General features: G+C 31.9%; 2 protein-coding genes across 8 annotated transcripts in view; one reads left to right on the forward strand and one right to left on the reverse strand.

Moving 5' to 3' along the window:
* Positions 1-20057, reverse strand: part of LOC106457358 (NGFI-A-binding protein 1-like) — a 165520-nt gene that overhangs the window by 140940 nt on the left and 4523 nt on the right. For 5 of the 7 annotated variants that reach the window (XM_013916770.2, XM_022383254.1, XM_022383253.1 and 2 more), the window contains exon 1: positions 1287-2050. The exons of 1 other annotated variant lie outside the window; for it this stretch is intronic. Coding sequence is in view for 5 of the 6 variants with exons in the window: in XM_022383254.1 (XP_022238962.1) it covers positions 1287-1316 (30 nt within the window). In the remaining variant the exon portion in view is untranslated. Of the gene's footprint in view, positions 1-1286; positions 2051-20057 lie in introns of those variants that run through there. One more of the 7 variants, XM_022383250.1, reaches the window with a different exon arrangement.
* The window catches only part of LOC111085304, a 129624-nt gene that overhangs the window by 12659 nt on the left and 96908 nt on the right, over positions 1-20057 (forward strand). Inside the window, exon 2 of the mRNA XM_022383257.1 lies at positions 3887-3895. Coding sequence (XP_022238965.1) covers positions 3887-3895 — 9 coding nt within the window. The remainder of the gene's footprint in view (positions 1-3886; positions 3896-20057) is intronic.

Below are 20057 nucleotides of genomic sequence, written 5' to 3' on the forward strand. Positions count from 1 at the left end.
GGACGGCTAGCGCAGATAGCCCTCGTGTAGCTTTGCGCGAAATTCCAAAACAAACAAACAAACATTGTTATTTTCATCTCGTAAAAAAAAAGATTATACATAGTTATTTTTTTTCTTTCGAAACTAAAATAAAGGATAATTTGATTTTTATAATGAAAAAGTTTTCAATCTATGAAAATGATAAAGAAACGGTTAACTATAAAAAGTACATTTCAAATAATTTAACATTTGGCAAAATGTTACTCTCAAATTATCTAAATAAGGACCTTGCTTTTCCCGCGTGTATTATAAAATATCTATTAGTTAATATTACTATATGCCAGTGACCCCTTTAACACTTTTCTAACCACAACTGATATTTATTTGCTATATGCCGACGAATTATCCACACACTTATACTGCAATAGTCCATATTTACTATATCACTAATCTATTGGTTCTTCATTGCTACAATTCGTACTTACAACATGCAAGATTTTACTAACCCCTAAATTTTTTACTGCAATAGTTCATATTTATTATGTCACTGATCCCTTCATACTTTAATGTCACAATTCGTATTTATTAAATGTCACTTCCCCCTTAAGTATTTGACTGCGATAGTTCATATTACTGTATCACTGATCCATTGGTACTTTATTGTCTCAATTATTATTTACTAGATTACAGACCCCTTAACTTTTTTATTGCGATAATTGTTATTTATTGTATACTGTATGTCTCTGATCCTTTGACAATTTTACTGTTATAACTTATACTTACTGTATTTTACTATCTTCTTTACAATTTACTGTCATAGTCCATATTTATTTAATATTACTGATTCTTTAACACTCTTTGTTGTTAATTAATATTTCAAAATTATTTCCGGTCCTGTGATAATTCATAATATTCTACATACGAAATTAGCTTCGAGACACTTTACATTGTCAATCCATAACACTATAACCGTTAATGGCCGACCTTATTACTAACTGTTGCTATTTGCAGTTTGAACAATAATTATTTTGCTGTTAGCTAAACAATTTGTGCAGTATAAATGAGCAAAAAAACAAAAAAAAAAAACAAGCTACACTAACAACTGCAGTGAAGACCTGATCTTTTGTGTTAATGATGAACGACCTAACGAGTCAAGTTATTGCACAATCATCTGAACTGAACAAACAATTATAACTACAGATACACAAGACTTCGGGAAATAACGAAGTGGATATACTTGCTCATATTGACAAATACACGCACCCATATATTCGCATATATATAGAGAGAGAATATACAACTCTTACCAGACTGTAACACACCATTGAAGGATGCATGAGAGTTCGGTCTTACGTCCTTTATCAGTGAGGCGTAGTGTCGGTTAAAGTGGTTATTAAACAACTTTTCAGTGTAGTGCGTAAAGGAGGGCCTGAAATACTAGTAGTAAGTTGTTCTTCACCATTCATTAGGCCTACGTCCGGTAATAGAATGTCTAGCTTGTTGCAACACCCTAAGCTTCTTCAGCCACATATTTAAAACTTGGACCATAAACACATTTTCAGACAGATTTAGACTAAACAATCGGTACAAGTTGACTTTTTTTTTACGTCCCGTCTCAGCTACACTACCGAGACAAGCACATTTCGGGTAGCTTAGAGAACAAACTGATTTCCGCACGAATTGCCTGGAGTATGCAACCATTCCGTACTGGCTGGACTGCCAACTAAAGCGTCGTCGACTGGGTTCAAAGGGTTGAGGCTGTCTAGACGGCGGGAATTTGGATCCGACGTTGAACGGCCTACATGGCGGCCATTCCACCTGGCCGAAACAAAGTGTTCAATGTCTGGTCAGCATCCTGGACAATGAAATCGTCTTGGAAAGAGAAATTGAGTGTATATAAGTACCTTGCTTTCTGAAAACACTGTTTAATAAGTGCGTCCTTAATATAATAATTATACCGAATTAGTCTCGATTATATCATCTGTTTTGCTTGAACTTTCTCAATATTAACTCCAGCTGGCCACTGGTACGAGTACAGTCGTAATCCACGCACGTATCTAGTATGGGGACACCAAGGTATCCTATGTTTTATTTTTTGGATATATGTATATATTATTTGGGAGTTTCGTATGTCATTTGAAATATATTTGATATAGTTTTTCACGAGCCATTGATCATCAATAACTTTACATTTATGAATAAGATGTGAAAATAGATGACTAAGTACTACTGTGTTAGGCCTAATAAGTTCTGGCGTATGAGCACGGTTTCAATTTGGCACTGCTTTATTTTTAATTATTGTTCACAAAATATTATCCTTCCTGTCTTGAAAAGGCAGGTTTTCCTCTAGTTTCTGTGCACCCCCCCCCCTAACGTTTTAACCATCTTATTTCTCAGTTCTAATCTATGGTCCTAGATATAAACTGGAAGGTTTAGCTGCTTGTAAGCTTCCATTAAAAAGGTCAAATTTTGCAACATAAAACAAAACTTTGCACTTTCTCAATAGGATGAACTATTTTCCTTCGAAATTGTTCATTAATGGCTTTACTAGTGTTCTACTTTTCCCCTGGTAGATCAGTCGTAAGTTTGCGGACTTATAACGCTAAAATTCGAGGGTTCAATTCCCTGCGGTAGACAGAATACAGATAGCCTATTTTGTAGCGTTGAAAAACAACAACAACAAAAAAGTTGAAACACCTACTGAGAATTATCAACTTTTACAAGTGGTTAGATATGCTGACATTTACTGCCATTATCATACATGAAGTATGCGAGTTCCCTCTTGGCACATTTGTTTTCATGTTACTTTTTAACAAATATTTTAAATAGTGTAAATGATGAGTAAAAGGGAGGCTACATTTTTTAGTATTAACGGTTTTAAAAAGTCCATCACCGGTACAGCATGATTAGAGTAATATTTTACGTTTAGTAAAGCAGTAGACGTAAGAATCGTTCACTTTATTACAATATCAAAACGAATAATTCATTTTATTTACACATAACACACACACATAAATCCAAGATATAAATATAATTTAACCTCCAACGCATTGTTGTTATAGACATGAGTGAAAATCGTATTAATGCCCAAACATTAAATGTAATAATAAGGTTATTTTTTCTCACATAATATCTTATTTGACAGAACTGCATAAAGATACGCAGAAAGCTTTTAAGACATTTATTTATTTGTTTTATGAAAATATGTAGGTGTACATTAGCTGTAATTTATTTAGTTAATATTAATGAATTGAAATAATTCTTATAGTGTACTGAGTTTATAATTTTCATTCATCTTGAATTGAATCTCCTTTTTTTATTTGAATCTTTATCTCAAGGATACCATGAAAAAAGCATATGTAAGTTTCACAGTTTTACTGTTCCTAACAATCACTCCTTTTTATTTGTTGCAAATGCAAGCGCAGAGTAATTTAGAGATAATTTATATTTAAAAATTCTATTTTAAAAGTTCTCTAAATAACATAAATCTATAAATAATTTACGTTTGCAATTGTAACAAAAAAAAGGAAAAATTACTGGGTATAAATAATAACTGTGTGAAATGTATATATATATATATATATATTATTTCTCGCATTATCCTAGAGATAAGGCTCTAAAACTCAGTTTAAAATATTTAATGTTTGTTTTCACAGTATTACAATGATAAATGAGAGTTAAAATTTTATTACTACACAAACAAAATTTTGTGATAGGATTATTTTATTCTCATGTGATATCTGAGAATACAAATAGTTTGTTTTTAAGAAATTTACTTTGTTTTATGTATGAGCATTTTTCTGTACTTGTAGTACATGTGACCATAAAGTAATTAAAACTTCTTGTTATGTACCTAAATGTAATGTAGTTTTTGGTGTTATGTGATTTTTTTTCCTAATCTTTTCAGAAACCCAAGGTAAATTTCTTGATTCTTCTACATGATACAAGCAAAGTAACCACCCAGTTGTACTTAGAAGTAAATGTACGAACAGGAGACTTTGTTGTTGCTACCTCATGATGTAACTGGTAATGTATAGACAAGTGTCTGACTTGTACTTCAATGGTTTTAAGCTGGTATTTGAAGTATCACACGTATGAAACATGTTAGTGTACGGGTAGAACTTAGGTCATAGTGCTTTTTAGCATTTTAAAATTATAATTATTATATTAAATAGCATAATTTTTATATTGTTGTGCTAAGACCCGATAATGGAACAAGTAGCAATAACTGTTATTGATATTACACTGATATAGCATTTAAAACTTTACAGGTGATGTATATTTTATCCAGACAAGCGAAAATTGAAACCAACAAAGATATTTATTTTACAATAAGCGTTACGTAGAGTTTTTGTGGGTGTCCTTTACGTAAAATCTAGCTATATTGTTGTGATGTAGATGCAAATAAAACTCGTATTATTTTAACAGTAGTATTACGCTGAGCTTATTTTTTTTTTTAATGTAAATAACTGTTAAGCAGAAAATACTATTACAGATGGACAAAATTATCTTCATAATATCTGAGCACGCAAAATTCCGAGTGGTGTAAAAATATTGCTTTAAAGAAGTAAAAAAAAAGCACGATTTTTACTACACATATTTAATCAGCTTTTATTATGTTCAGCTGAAAGTTTTTCACAGCAGTGTCTTCTCTGTAGATAAAACATAAATTGAATGCGTCATAGTGGTCAAAGACATTAACGTTTACACAAACAAGTATTTGAGATATCGTATAGTTACAAATATTTATGAAAAATTTTGTTTGCGTATAGTTATAACTGTTTACACAAATAGTGTTATTATTCTTCCATAGTTTACGTAAGCGTATTTGTGTTTGTAAAAGGTACAGCTATTTAGAAGAAGAAAAAAAAGGTAAGTATATGTGGTTGCTATAGTTCAACTAAAACATAAATACGATACGAAATATATCATTCGATTCACCACTTCTCACTGAGTTATACCGGTTTCGGAGAATTCCACCCCTCATCAGTAACCCAGGCCAAGGACAAATCGAAAAAACAAGATTAGGCTTCGTATAACATACAGTTCACCACTACAAGAAGCCTAGTTTGTTAGTTTTTTCAACCGAATGATAGGTTGGGTTTCATATTTATTTTTAGTATCTCAGCTTGTCTGTTGAATAACTTAGAAAAAATAAGTCAGTAGCATAAATGCTACATATTACTAAAATGCTATATAAATTTAGGTTAACTATGGTGAGTAAAAGACAACCAAAAACTCAATATATTCAGTTGCATCTGTTTACGTCGAAATAGTAGTATTTTTGCATAATTACGACTATTTACACACACAAAAATTTGTGTTGCATCACCAAAGTTTAACAATTACGAAACGGTGCTTGTGTGGTTTATTAGTACAAATGTAGTGATAACTGTGATATAATTTGTTACAAAGCTGACCACATACAACTGAAACACTAAACATTCCAACTATATTAGAAGAAAATCTGACATCTTATATAGCGCCGATTGAAACTTTCGTCAATTTAATAAAAAAGATTTTTTCCTAGATCAAGATTTATTGTCACTGTTAAAAAACAAAAAAAAGACGATTAGGTCTTACTTTTCATGATGACTTACTTCAAATAATAAGGTTTATATATGATAACTTCCACAGATTACTTAATTTCTCATCCAGACACGTGTTTTGGAAATCTTATGTGTCAGTTGGATTGGTTTATCACATATATTTACTAACACAATCTTGCTTATGTTGGTTTCAATGTACTATAAGACAATAATTATGACAAAATAACAATATTCTTGCTACCAACCTTCTTTTTTTTACTGTGCTAACAATGGTATCGTACTAGTTTTTGGTATATATATATATATTTCTTATATTAGTTATCAACAGAGGTTATTAGCATAATTATAAAGTCTTTTGAGACGATCCTTCAATAGAAAACCATATTTTTGTTTCGTAAAATAGTTGGACTGCATTTTATGTTTAGACATATGTCGAAAACTAAGGTTTATGTCTTTAACTTGTCAGTAGCTATTGTAACAATACATGTGATTGATGAAAAGATGGTGTGATAGTCTTGATATATTTTATTATCGTAATAAGTCACTTTCTATGGCAAGATATTCCCTGCGAGCTTAATAAGCTTTCCATTCGCATTGTTTGTTTATTGTAGCAAGTAATAAATATATATATTTTTTACGAAATATGTATAGTACATTTCTACTGTAGTAAGAAACTTCATATACATTTTAGAAAACATACGTCTTGATTTTGTTTATGTGTCGCAATTCTCAGAAATGTAAGAATTCAATTTATTTATTTAACCTAAGAGAATATGTACTGACGACTGAGAAACTTTACTTTTACATTCTGTCTGTTTGATGTGTATGCTTTTTGAGAAACTTTACTTTTACATTTTGTCTGTTTTACTTTCTCAAAAGGCTTACATAAATGTTTCTCAAAAGGCTTACACATCAAACAGGCAGAATGTAAAAGTAAAGTTTCTCTAAAGGCTTACACGTAAAACAGACAAAATGTAAAAGTAAAGTTTCTCAAAAAGCATACACATCAAACAGACAGAATGTAAAAGTAAAGTTTCTCAAAAGGCTTACACATCAAACAGGCAGAATGTAAAAGTAAAGGATCATTTACTGTGTAGGAAAGTTCTATAAAGTTTAAGAGCTTTGAGTCCACCTCTTATCTGTTTATTGTAAACATTCATATTTCTTAAACAGCAAACATATGCATTGTTGATGCAAAGTTAACTCAAATTGTAAAATATAAATTCTTAGAGTAAACAATAAAGTAGAAGATATAAGACTTCTGGATTTATAGAATATATACTGAACAGTAAGCAAACTCATGATGCAAGAATATTTATTTTACGAAATATGAAATTTTGCTGTTTCTGCTTGTCTTTACTGAAACATTGTCTGAAACATTTTGGCTTTTTACTTTATCCCAGCTCATTTGTTTGGTACATAAACTTTTGAAACTGTTTAGTAGAATATGAACTATCCACATCTGTATATTATGAACTATATTTATAAATAAAACGTATATTGTCCTTTTTCGACTCAGGGTTTAACTAATATTTTGAACAAATTGTTATCAATTACACAGGCTTGCGAATGTAAACTTCATAAAAGTTGTTTTGGTTTTAATAACGGATTTTCCATAATTCAGCTACGCAGATTTCGAAAATAATATTCATTTTCTCCATCACTTAAGATTTTTTTACAAATCGGGAAAAAAAAGAACAACTCTTACTTAGATCAAATTATTATTTCATTTACCACAATGAACATTTTTTATTATTATGTTTGTTAACAAAAATACAAACTAACTGAAGAAAAGGGGGGGAAACAATGATGTCAAATGAATATGCATCCTCATTCATCCTGATTGTTTTTGTGAAATTACATCTTTTAGTCTCAAAACTACGTGTTCTGGTCTTTCTTTTATGTATTGCGTTACGAAGTTTTGTGAAAAATCTGTACGTGATGGAGAAAAATGGATATCATTTTCGGATTCAGCATACAGGAATTACTGTAGAACATGTAAAAATTTCAAGGCGGTAAAACCATCGCAGGCCTGTGTTATTTAATACGAAAATTTTATTATTTTAGTACTCTTCTATTTTAATATTTACCACCTAGTTCTGCTTAGTTTCTCAACTACATTATTACATTTATCCAGTTTTGTTTTAATGTGACTCAAAATAACTATACTGGGCAGAATAAAAAAAATATAGCATTGCTTGATACATTTTTTTTTATGTGTTGCACTGTACTGAAAATTAATCGTCTATATAAAGGTCCTGTTCTGCTATTGAGACTACGTTCTCTGTCATCAATCGTTTTCTGATGGGTAGGACTACATCTACCGCTTCTACGGTAAAGTCAGTCTTAGATAACACACCTTGAATCTTGACAAACTTTTCACAACCCTTCCTCCTCTGTCAGTGGACGTAAGCTTCCAAGACCACATTTAAACAAACTGAGCACACAAAAGTATTTTTTTTTGGGGGGGGGGCATCTGGAGATTTAACGGGCACGTGGTCGAATAGTACTGCTATGATTCCAGTTTCTTCGGCCATCTTTCTAGCGAAAACAGATACTGATTCCTAGGTGTCGCTGGCAGCTCGTGAAAGTTGGACTTATTATATATTAATTATACCAGATGTTCCCAACTTCATTGCAATAGTTTATTTTTTAGTTGAAAGGTTCTCTTTCGTAACCATATCCTTTATTACTTTGCAGACTGTCCAAAACTTTCTGTTATACGAATTTTTTCCGCTGAAAGTTCCTTATCCGAAAATTGTGTGCTTTTTTTTTGCTCTGTATCGCTTAAAAACGTTTGCTATGCGAATATAGTTCATCGGAAAAGCTGTACCATATTATTTCAACCACAAGTCTACCACTAGGGCACAGTAATATAAAATAGTCGTAAGTTTGCTGTGAACCAAATACATGTCGCATCTTCGGCGACTTGCCATTATATTAGCAAGTGCAAATCATTCTTCTACTTGTATAGTGTAACCAACTCCAAACATCCTCTCCGTATTTAATAATAATTTATATGAAGCAAATGTTCTAACATACTGAACACTTATTATCAACCCTGATAATGATAAACTGTACAGGTATAGAAGCGTTGGCAAAAAAAAAAAAAAAGGAGTCGAAACAGTTTTTGTCCAATCATATGAAGTCATTTCTAGAAATGTTCATCATTTATCAAATAATTTACTATAATAATATACAGTTAACACGTAAAGATTTGTTTGGTAATATTATTTGGTGACACGGGGACCAGATTTAGAACTGATATTATTGAACAAGGTGGTTCATAAATAAACAAGTCTCAGTTACGTTGTTAATGTGCTCTGTATTGTAGTATAAAGTTTATATAAGTAGCTTTTAATTTTGCCTTCACATATTATCTGTTTGGATAATCTTCATTTTGACGAGTAAAATTGTCCAAGCATCTAAACAGAATAAAATGTTTATTTTATAACAGATGGCTTTGTTTGAATTTTAATGATTAATTTTATAATATATATATACACTTTGCTTGACTGTCGCAATAGTGTTTTTGCATATACATATACACCTATAAGCGCATAAACCTACTAAGCGATTGCATCTTTTATTTACAATAAAATGTTAAATTAAATTACATACACTATTTGTCACAACGGAAAGAGCAGTACTGACAAGTCAAGGCTAATATTAAGCCTCACCGAACATGCTCGCCCTTTCAACCGTGAATGCGTTATAATGGGAAGGTCAATCCCACTATTCGTTGCTAGAGTAGCCCAAGAGTGGGCTGTGGGTGGTTTAGGCTATCTGCCTTTTCTCTAATCACTGCTACATTAGGGACAACTAACGCAGATTGCCGTCGAGTTGCTTTGCTCGAAATTCAAAACAAGCAAACAATATTAAGCCATATAAAATAGCTAATAACTTTGGCAGGATAAAGACCACTGTTTTAAAAATACGTGCTGCTCTAGCATATAAAGCCAAACAATTACGATTTGATACCGTCTAAAGTTTCCATTGTTCTGTTCTATATATGAATTTACGGCTATTTTGCGTCAATCGTTTCTTATTATCATTTCAGTTACATGCATATTGCAAGTATTTCTTAACAATCAAACGCCAACGTCTGTTATAAGCATAATGGTGTGTTTTCATCAGGAATTCTTCTTATTCAAAATAATAATGAAATACTTCATTATTATATGAAACAACGTTTCTGGAAAAGCCGTGCAAATAGATATCGTTAGCAGAAAGAGTCGAAAATAAGGTTTCAATGGAAACAAGATTTTATAAGAAATTAAATTGTTGGTTATAAGATGATTTACAAAGAAGTACAGTGCATTATATATTGACGAGTAGAAGATATATTATATTTTCATTCACTTGTTCTGCATGGAGAGGTTCTAATGTTTAATATTATGCAGCCCACGCATCCCTTGTGGTCCTCCTTAAAATATGTTTTTAAATTTCGATATGCTTAGTCTGTCCCGATTAAAACTAGAAAGTGCGAAATCCGTGCTCATCATACACATTTTTTAAACATTTATCCGTGCTCATCATACACAGTTTTTAAACATTTATCCGTGCTCATCATACACATTTCTTAAACATTTATCCGTGCTCATCATACTATAAATGTTTAAGAAATGCTGTGCTCATCATACACATTTCTTAAACATTTATCCGTGCTCATCATACACATTTCTTAAACATTTATCCGTGCTCATCATTTAGTTTTTAAAGGTGATGATTAAGAATTTCGTAATGATATGGCTTATATACGGTTTATATGACATTTGTTTATTCACATTTGAACTATATTGTAGGTATAATAATTACGTAATGTCTATGAAATCGATGCATTTTTTACACATATGAACAATAGTATATTACTCTTGTTATGAAAAATGATGCTTTGCAAAATAATCGTGGTAGTTTGTTAGATTTTAACTTTCAGTGAGACATATAATACAAGAGACACAATGTTCAGTGGTGATGTCAGCACAAACTGTGTACTACAAAAAGCCAAAAACCCGTATAACAATATTTACGAATGATGTCAGCACAAACTGTCTACTACGAAAAAAACCAACAGTTCTTATAATAATATTTACACGAATGATGTCAGAACAAACTGTCTACTACGAAAAAAACAACAATTCTTATAATAATATTTACACGAATGATGTCAGAACAAACTGTCTACTACGAAAAAAACAACAATTCTTATAATAATATTTACACGAATGATGTCAGAACAAACTGTCTACTACGAAAAAAACAACAAAGATTTTCATAACAGTATTTACACGAAAGATGTTTTCTTTTGTTACTCTTTAAGAATATTGTAGACATATTTTTGCGTAGTTGTTTTGAGTATTTGTGGTTTGAATCACATAAAATAGAAACACCCTTTCTCTCAGTTTGAATAATAAGGATTTTATTTTTAATTATTGCAACTGGTACACAATAAAACCAATTTTTGAAAGCACTGATTTTCAGAATGCATAAAACTGAAATACCAACTTGTCCTCTGTATTATAGGTATAAAAAAGCAAATTATGATCGAAAGTATATAAAGAAAATATCTTATTATCCTAAAAAAAACACACACATCAGTATATTACACGATTAGTTTCGCCGCCATATTCGCACTTTTCTGTTAAAAAAAACAACCCAGACATAACGGATATAAACTGAAAGATAATCAAAGCTCTGACATTTTCCTGCCATACACTTGTTTTATATATACCTTGCTGAGACTAACGACAGCTGACAGCATGATAAGAATTCCTCCCCAGTAAACGTTCATCAAGTACTGATCTGTAGTTCAAACAAATATCTTCATTTGCTATTTTTTTATATTTTGTAATTTTTGTTTCTGTTGTTATATCCGACATTACACTAAAACTGGGCAAAAAAGTTCTTAAACTGGTTTATTTCCCTTAATGTGAATAATTCCTCCATAACTGTTAATCTGATGAATATATTTCCGTGAATTTGTAGATTTTTCGATAACTAGAAAGAAAGACTATAAATCAGATTAATTCGATTTTTTTTACCTTAATGTGTAGTGACTCCTTGATGTCTAACACAAATGACTCTTAATTTGATGAATTGAGTTTATTTTCTTTAGTGTGTGGTGACTCCTTGATGTCTAACAAAAATGACTCTAATCTAATGAATTGAGTTTATTTACCTTAATGTGTAGTGACTTCTTGGTGTCTAACACAAATGACTCTTAATCTGATGAATTGAGTTTGTTTTCATTAATGTGTAGTGACTTCTTGATGTCTAACACAAATGACTCTTAATCTGATGAATTGAGTTTGTTTACCATAATGTGTAGTGACTTCTTGATGTCTGACACAAATGACTCTTAATCTGATGAATTGAGTTTGTTTACCATAATGTGTAGTGACTTCTTGATGTCTAACACAAATGACTCTTAATCTGATGAATTGAGTTTGTTTTCATTAATGTGTAGTGACTCCTTGATGTCTGACAAAAATCACTCTTAATCTGATGAATTGAGTTTATTTTCCTTAATGTGTAGCGACTCTTTGATGTCTAACAAAAATTAATCTTAATCTGATGAATTGAGTTTGTTTTCCTTAATGTGTGATGATTTTTCCATATCGTCAGTTGAACAGAGAGTACTTTAATAGTGTAAGAATATTAATAATCACTTATCGAGATTTTTTGGATGTGGTATTAGCAAAACATTAGATATGTGTGTTCACCTGAAGACAGTTGTGATTGCATTAATTAATATGACTCAAAATACAATATTGATTATTTGTTGATTAAAATTATGAATATATTAGAAGTTCAATAAAACAGAATAAATATAGCATCTGTTAGAACGACCAACAATTTATTTTTTTAATTTATTGTTCAACAGACAGGAGGTATACTGTTCGTGTTTCAGAGACTTAAACAGCGAACAAGTGATTAATTATGATTACATCAAGTATCTGATTTAGAAATAACTGTTTACTTTAGGTTACCTTTTCTTGAATTATCCAATAAATGTTATCACAAAATAGGAATGTTTCATCCATATATACCTTAAGAAATTGCATACTAAGCTAATGAGTGTATCCATTACTTAAGTGGTGCAACCGTTGTGAATACTGGACTATACCCTAGTTCGAGTTAATGTGCAATTATAGAGAGCAAACCAATAAAGAAATATTTATTATTGGAAGTGAAGTGTTCAATTTTGAAAATAGCTACTTTTTGGTTCTTGATAATGACCAGTAATTTACGTTGTTTCTAGAAACTTCACGTCAATTAATCACAAGCTTTGGCTGATTACATTAGTTAATAGTTCTCGTGGATCCACATTATTAACAAGTTTTTCTATCTCTCTAAAATAATCTCTTGAATGTGCTGCATCTCAGGAATTTTGTGCTTATACTCAGGCTGCAGTTAGTCCATTTAGTGTGCTGTAGTAAGCTATAACTGAAATCATGTTACCATAACTTATTCATGAGGTTTTATGATACTGATATGATGTTGATTTGTTGTAACTGAGAAAATGAATTCGATACTTTGATTAAACTTTAAACGTATTGTTTAAGGTTTAGAGCATAGATTAATAAAATGCTGAAATAAGAACTAACTCAGGTTTTCTCTACATTGAATAATTTTATGGCAGCGAGCTTTCGGATATATTGTAATATCTGTCATCAAGCAGAAGTTTTCAACGCGGAAGAAAAACAGACTGGAGTTTTAGTGGTAGATAGATATTAAAACATTAAATATACATAAATACAACGTCTTCTCATAAATTTAAGGAAAAAATAAGCTGCAGAAGATAAGAATTAACAGCAATTGATTAAGATTGTTTGTAATATTTCTCAAGGACGACCGCGCTTATTACATAGTTAACTAAATACTAAACAAAGATATATTATTTTCAGTTATTATAATTCATTGGGCAATATAAATTGTATGTTGTTTATTTGAAGTCTATGATACGGTTGAATGAGAGTAATATATGATTATTATCAAAACTTGTATTCAAAAGGACCTGGTTGACTACATAACAGCTTCATGGGCAAAGCTTCAGCCAATTACTCAGCCGTGTTCCATTATGTATTTAAAGAAGGCATAAAAATCATAATACCTGATATGATACCATTGTTACTCTCTACTCATAAGCAATTAGAATAATTTAGAAATGATAGAACTGATAATAACCTTAAACTGCCTGTAACTTCTTTCAAATATCCACGTAACACGAATTTACTATTTACATTATCTATATCTTTAGGAAAAATCCAAAGACTAGTAATACATGTTGATTACTAAGATTGCCTCAAACAATTGTATCCGAACCTCTGGTTGATCCAGCTGTTTTAAGATTTCGCTGGTGATTAATAAACATTACATGTAAAAATGACACAACATTACCATGAAAGTCTCCCGGTGGGACAGTGGTAAGTCTAGGGACTTGCAACGCTAAAATCCGGGGTTCGATTTCCACGTGGTGGACATGGCAGATAGCTCAATGTGGCTGTGCTCTAAAACAAACCCGATTACCATGCATTAATGCTCTTTACGTTACGTGCCTGCTCACCATTTTAAAAATGACATTAGTTTGAAAAAAGAAAATCATTGTAGTATCAGTAAACATATTATTAATTTTATCCTTAATAGGAATATCATCTTATTTTTAAAATGGCATCCAACACTCATTTGTTTTGGATAAAGCCGAAAGTGTTGTGCATCAAACATTACAAGATAATATTTGCACCCATATTCAAGTATAATTCTTTAGGTACATCTGTAATGATAGTATTGATTCTGTAACTAAGCTGAGAAAGGTCACTTGTCTTAACAAGAGCGTTAGTCAGTGCTTACCTAAGTAAGGATGCTTTAAGTGATTTTAACAGGAAAGTTTGTCCGTACACAAATTAGAGTAAAATAGTCTAAATAGAAAATCAGCCCAGTATTTAAACTTAAATAAATTACCAAGTCTCTAGTTAAACCGAATAAGGATGGGCTATAAGCAAGAAAACCAGCCCAGTATTTAAACTTAAATAAATTACCAAGTCTGTAGTTAAGCTGAATAAGGATGGGCCGTAAGCAAGAAAACGGGCCCAGTATTTAAACTTAAACAAATTATCAAGTCTGTAGCTCAGCTGAATAAGGATGATTTAGGATGGGCTATAAGCAAGAAAACAAGTCGATATTTAGTCTTAAACAAATTATCATGTATGCACTTAAACTGGAGCAGAATATTTTATGGTATTTAAATAAGAATATAGACAAATATTCAAACTTGAGTAAGTTAAGGACTAGTCTTTACTTAAACAAAAGAAGTTGATGTAGGTTGCTTAAACAAAACAAAATAGTAACTGTATTCTCCTAGTAAAGAAGGAAAAGGCAATTAGTCAATAAAGGGTATTACTAAGTAAGTTTGCTTTTAAAACATCTTTTAGGCAAAATTTAAAGAAACTGGCTACTACATATCAAATATGGAAAAGTATAAAACATATCCTTGTTTTTTGTTTATAGTCACAACTTTCGAAATAAACTTATATTTGAGGTTAACTTCTATCTATGACGTTAACTACTATATGTATATTGGCTCTCACAACACTTATGCGGATTTCCAAACTTGTAATCACTAAATGTAGTATGAATGACATTGAAAGTAAAGTCGCCCAGACTCGTCTCAGGCTATTGTTAGTTTGTTGATAAACTGGTTTCTTAGATGTCTAGAAAGAATAATGATGACCTTGAAAGAGGAAGGGCTCCGCCGTGAAAACAGCCTGTTATTCTAACGGGTAAATTTTGTCTTCAACTGTGTTTATGTTTTTTGTCATAACAAGAATAAAACAGAGAATCTTCCTGTAGAAAATTATCTTCCTTGACCGTTTTTCTGCGCTGGTTGGTTTAATAAGAGCGGTGCTAAAACGTGTGTGTGTGTTGATGTTGACCAACTCTCATGCCGTCGATTCGAAAACGTTGCTGGACCGCTTTATGAGTAGGATAAGACAGGCGGTAATCTAGACACGTGGATACAGGTTATGTAGATTTCATTAAACCAGGTGCGTTTATTACACGTGCATGTCTTGTTTAGACTAACATTTGATGCAACCCTGACGTTCTGTGCTAGAGAAAGAGAAGGCAGCATGAAAAAACAATAAACTGATTACATGGTAATTGTGAAACAATCTAACATCTGTTTTTGCCAGATTTGTAAGGGTTTAATGATAACCTTCTTGCTTTCACTGACCCTTTCTGTAAACTGGACACTTGCTACTGATGCCAGGAGTAACTTTAATGACGTTCGATTTTTGCTCGTTCTATAATAATAGGAATACAGCTTACCCCACTTAATGGGGAATGAAAAAAATTGATCTGAGCCGAAGCTGAAAAAGGCATGGATTTCGTAATCATGTAGTTAATGATTAAACTTAAAAGTTGTTTGAGCACGTCCTAAAGCATGTAAACTTTATAACACAAAATAGAAATTTCTATTTAGTCCCTAATTATACAATTCCACATGCACATTTAAAAAATAACTGATCATGAATATTCATTACTAAATAGTCGACTCTTTTAAACATTTAATGTTCAACTAACTTTATTCTATATACAGCCATCCTTATACAAAGAGATGGAGAATTTTGTACACAGTTAAACACGGAATTGTTTATCTAAAACAAAAATACGATTCACCAGAGTTTTAGTGAGTGTCTGGAAAATTTGATTAGTCATAAAGTCTTTATTGCGAATCTGTGAATTGATAAATTCTATTGAATAAAGACATTTCATTTATTCTAACATATACATGGCCTGGTGGTTAGGGCGCTTGACTCGCAATCTGAGGGTTTTGGGTTCGATACCCCATCCCACCACCAAACATGCTCACTCTTTCAGCCGTGACGGTCAATTCCACTATTCATTGGTAAAAGAGTAGCTCAAGAGTTGACGGTGGATGGTGATGACTAGCTTCCTTCCGTCTAGTCTTTCACTGCTAAATTAGGGACGGTTAGCGCAGATAGCCCTCGTGTAGCTTTGCATGAAATTCAAAACAAACAAACAAACAAACTTATACATATTTCAGAGAACTTTAATTTTCCTGTGAAAGACAATAGCTGAGAGAGTTTTACTTTCATTTCTATAGAAAAATGTTTTCTGCTTGTTTATGTAAAGAAAAAAAAAATCAGATCAGTATAGCTATAGGGAACGAAACTGCTTTTATTAACTGGGAACGTTAATTTTATTTTATAACGTTCGAAATTCCGTATTGTGATGATTTATTAATAGGTTTATATATCTTTCGCAGCTGATCTTTCTAAACCAGCAAGATTTATGAAACCCAGTTTTGTCGTCAGGCGAGGCCTAGAGGTCAGTATGCGGGGGCAGTGAATCAGATATTCGTGGGTCGTGGTTTACTTCATACATGTTATCAAGTTGAAAATAAAGTAACAGCTGACCTCTTAAATCAGTCAATAGTTGTTCGATGCTGTGATTTTCATGCATGTTGTCAAGTTGATAATAATGTAGCAGCTGACCTCTTAAGTCAGTCAGTAGTTGTTCAATGCTGTGACTTTCAGGCATATTATTAAGTTGATAATAAATGTAGCAGCTGACCTCTTAAGTCAGTCAATAGTTGTTCAATGCTGTGACTTTCATGCATGTTGTCAAGTTGATAATAATGTAGCAGCTGACCTCTTAAGTCAGTCAATAGTTGTTCAATGCTGTGACTTTCATGCATGTTGTCAAGTTGATAATAATGTAGCAGCTGACCTCTTAAGTCAGTCAATAGTTGTTCAATGCTGTGAATTTAATGCATGTTGTCAAGTTGATAAACATGTAAGAACTAGCTAACTTATAAATGTAAAGGTGTTGCTATCACTAAGTAAAATATTCCATATTTCATACTCAGTACAATTTCGTTTCAATTTCATAACTTGATCAAAATAGCAACCTTGCCACATTTTAACATTACATATCTTGTAGATGAAATTTCAGTTTAACCAATAAAATGGAATTTTTACCTGTACTTTTTACTTTACTTGGTAATTTTTGCTATGATAGAAGAATTAGACCTTCAGCCACGTGGCGATACTATAAAGTTAACGTTTACTGTCGTATTTCTCAACAATAGAGACTGTTTTTATTGTTTAATTACTTATTATTATTATTACCTTCTGTTTATTCCAGTTAATAAAATTTCTTATTGCACGTGTTTGTTTTTGCATATGACTAGTTTCGGGCTGTTAGGGTCTGGAACCCTTGACATACTTCAAGTGGACAAACTTCACAGTGTTGTAAGTTTCTTAAAAAAACTGTCTTTGTTTCCGTTACCACGTGATAGACCTAGGTTTGTCTAGGAACCAGCTAGAAAGTCACAAATTTGTAAATGATTTTCGATTTTGTTTACTTCTTACTTGTGTGTACGTTCAAAGAACCGCCGAGGTATTATAAAATGAAGAAAAATGATTTTTTTTTCTTGATTTGAACGATTACTTTTTTAAAGCTGTCAAATGTTAGGATTGGATCGTGTTTTCAGCCATATCTACACATATCTGTACGTATCTTGATTTCTTACTGTTGTTGTTTTTTTACCATTTTTGATACTGCTTTTGGTATACTTTAAAAATTTCAGTAGAATTATTTATAAAATCATAAGAATTCGTTCTGTTTCTGTTAAACAACATAAATTATGTTGTTGCTGTTTGATATTAAACAAAAAGCTACGCAAAGGGTTATCTGTGCTCTGCCCTTCCCTTCTCCACGGGTATCGAAACCCGGTTCTAGTAATATAAACAGAAGAAGTCCGCAGACATACCGCAGTACCATTGGGGGCAGAAATTATGAAACAGATAATACGGTAACATTAAAACTAACCAAATTGTGAAGTCCACGGAAAACTAACACAATGGCTCATCAAATTTATATGATGAGCTCAGGTACTAGTCGTAAGGCCTCGTCGACACTGGATGTAGCAGATATAGTATGTTTGACATATTATTAAGTTCTTCTCTACGTTTACTAATAAGTCATGTAAATACATTCTTAAAGGAACTTGTGTGATGTAAAATTAAAAGAATAATGAAACCAAAACATTTTTTTTGTAACTGTTTATGAAAAACTTAATCTCAGTTAAATTAGATAGATATTTTGAACCATGTTTTTTGTTGTTGTTGTTTTTATAATATCCTGACTCGTCATTTTTTCGGAGCAGTTATTTCTCAAAAATATTGTAAGAATCCATAGCATTAGCTTTATTTCAAGCTTATATCAGTATTTTTTTTTAATATTTAGAGGCGTCCTATAATTCCTAAGCAGACATTTCTTCACAACCTTTCTATTTTAACTGTTTTAACAAGTAAGTTTCAATTACCAGTTGTCTTTTTCTACACCTTGAATCACGGATTAATAAACATGTCTTTTTCTATATCTTGCCGTGACTCAAGATATAGAAAAAGACATGTTTATTAATTCGCGACTCAAGATATAGAAAGAAACGTGTTTATTAATCCGTGACTAATTAATAAACACGTTTCTTTCTATACCTTGAGTCGCGAATTAATAAACATATCTTTTTCTATATCTTGAGTCACGGATTAATAAACACGTTTCTTTCTATATCTTGAGTCGCGGATTAATAAACGTGTCTTTTTTCTATTCCTTGAATCACGGAGTAATAAACATGTTTCTTTCTGTACCTTGAGCCACGAATTAATAAATATGTTTCTTCCTATACCTTGAGTCACGGATTAATAAACACAAATATTTCACTAAATGTTGTCTCCCAAAGCTTGCAAGTACGTAATCGCTTTAGAGAAATGTTTATATTTTGTCAGTAAATCTTCATTTCTCGTATCCTCCTTATAGACTATTTCTTTATAGTTTTTTTCTCTTGTTTGATTGTTTGGTTGGGCTGTCTGCGCATAGCCGTTCTTAACTTTTGAACTGATAGAATAGAGGGCAGGCAACTAGTCGACAGTACCAACCGCCAATCCTTACGCTACTCTTGTCTAACCGAATAGTGGGATTTGACCATCATTGTTATATCGCATTCGTGGCCCTAAAAGTACGGAACGCGTTACTGCGTCAACGGGAAACACGAAACGCTTGGATTCACGTTAAGGCAGCAGGAAAGGCAGCTTGTGTTTGTAATTGTAAAAGCTGGATAATTTCACAATATTTTCTAAGGACAAAGGCAGCGCAATGAGGTATTAGGAGATTGGCATGTGTTAAGTGTTTTATTTTCTAAATATTTTGAAAATTTGAAATAATGGAAAGTATTATTAGAAGCTATTAAATGACTATTGGTGGCTCTTGAATCAAAAAGGAATATCAGTGAAAACTAGTTATGTTGATGCCAGAGAGCTCGCGAACAATGGTATTCTCGCTCTAATAGTGTTTTTGGTCAACGAGTAAGATTAGGATTTATATGCAGGCCATTAACAACAATAATTCAGTTAGGCTTATTTTTTGAACTGTTTGTTTATTGTTTGTTTGTTTTGAATTTCGCGCAAAGCTACACGAGGGCTATCTGCGCTAGCCGTCCCTAAT

Source organism: Limulus polyphemus, unplaced genomic scaffold (genome assembly GCF_000517525.1).
Source record: "Limulus polyphemus unplaced genomic scaffold, Limulus_polyphemus-2.1.2 Scaffold321, whole genome shotgun sequence".
NCBI classification, from domain to species: domain Eukaryota; kingdom Metazoa; phylum Arthropoda; class Merostomata; order Xiphosura; family Limulidae; genus Limulus; species Limulus polyphemus.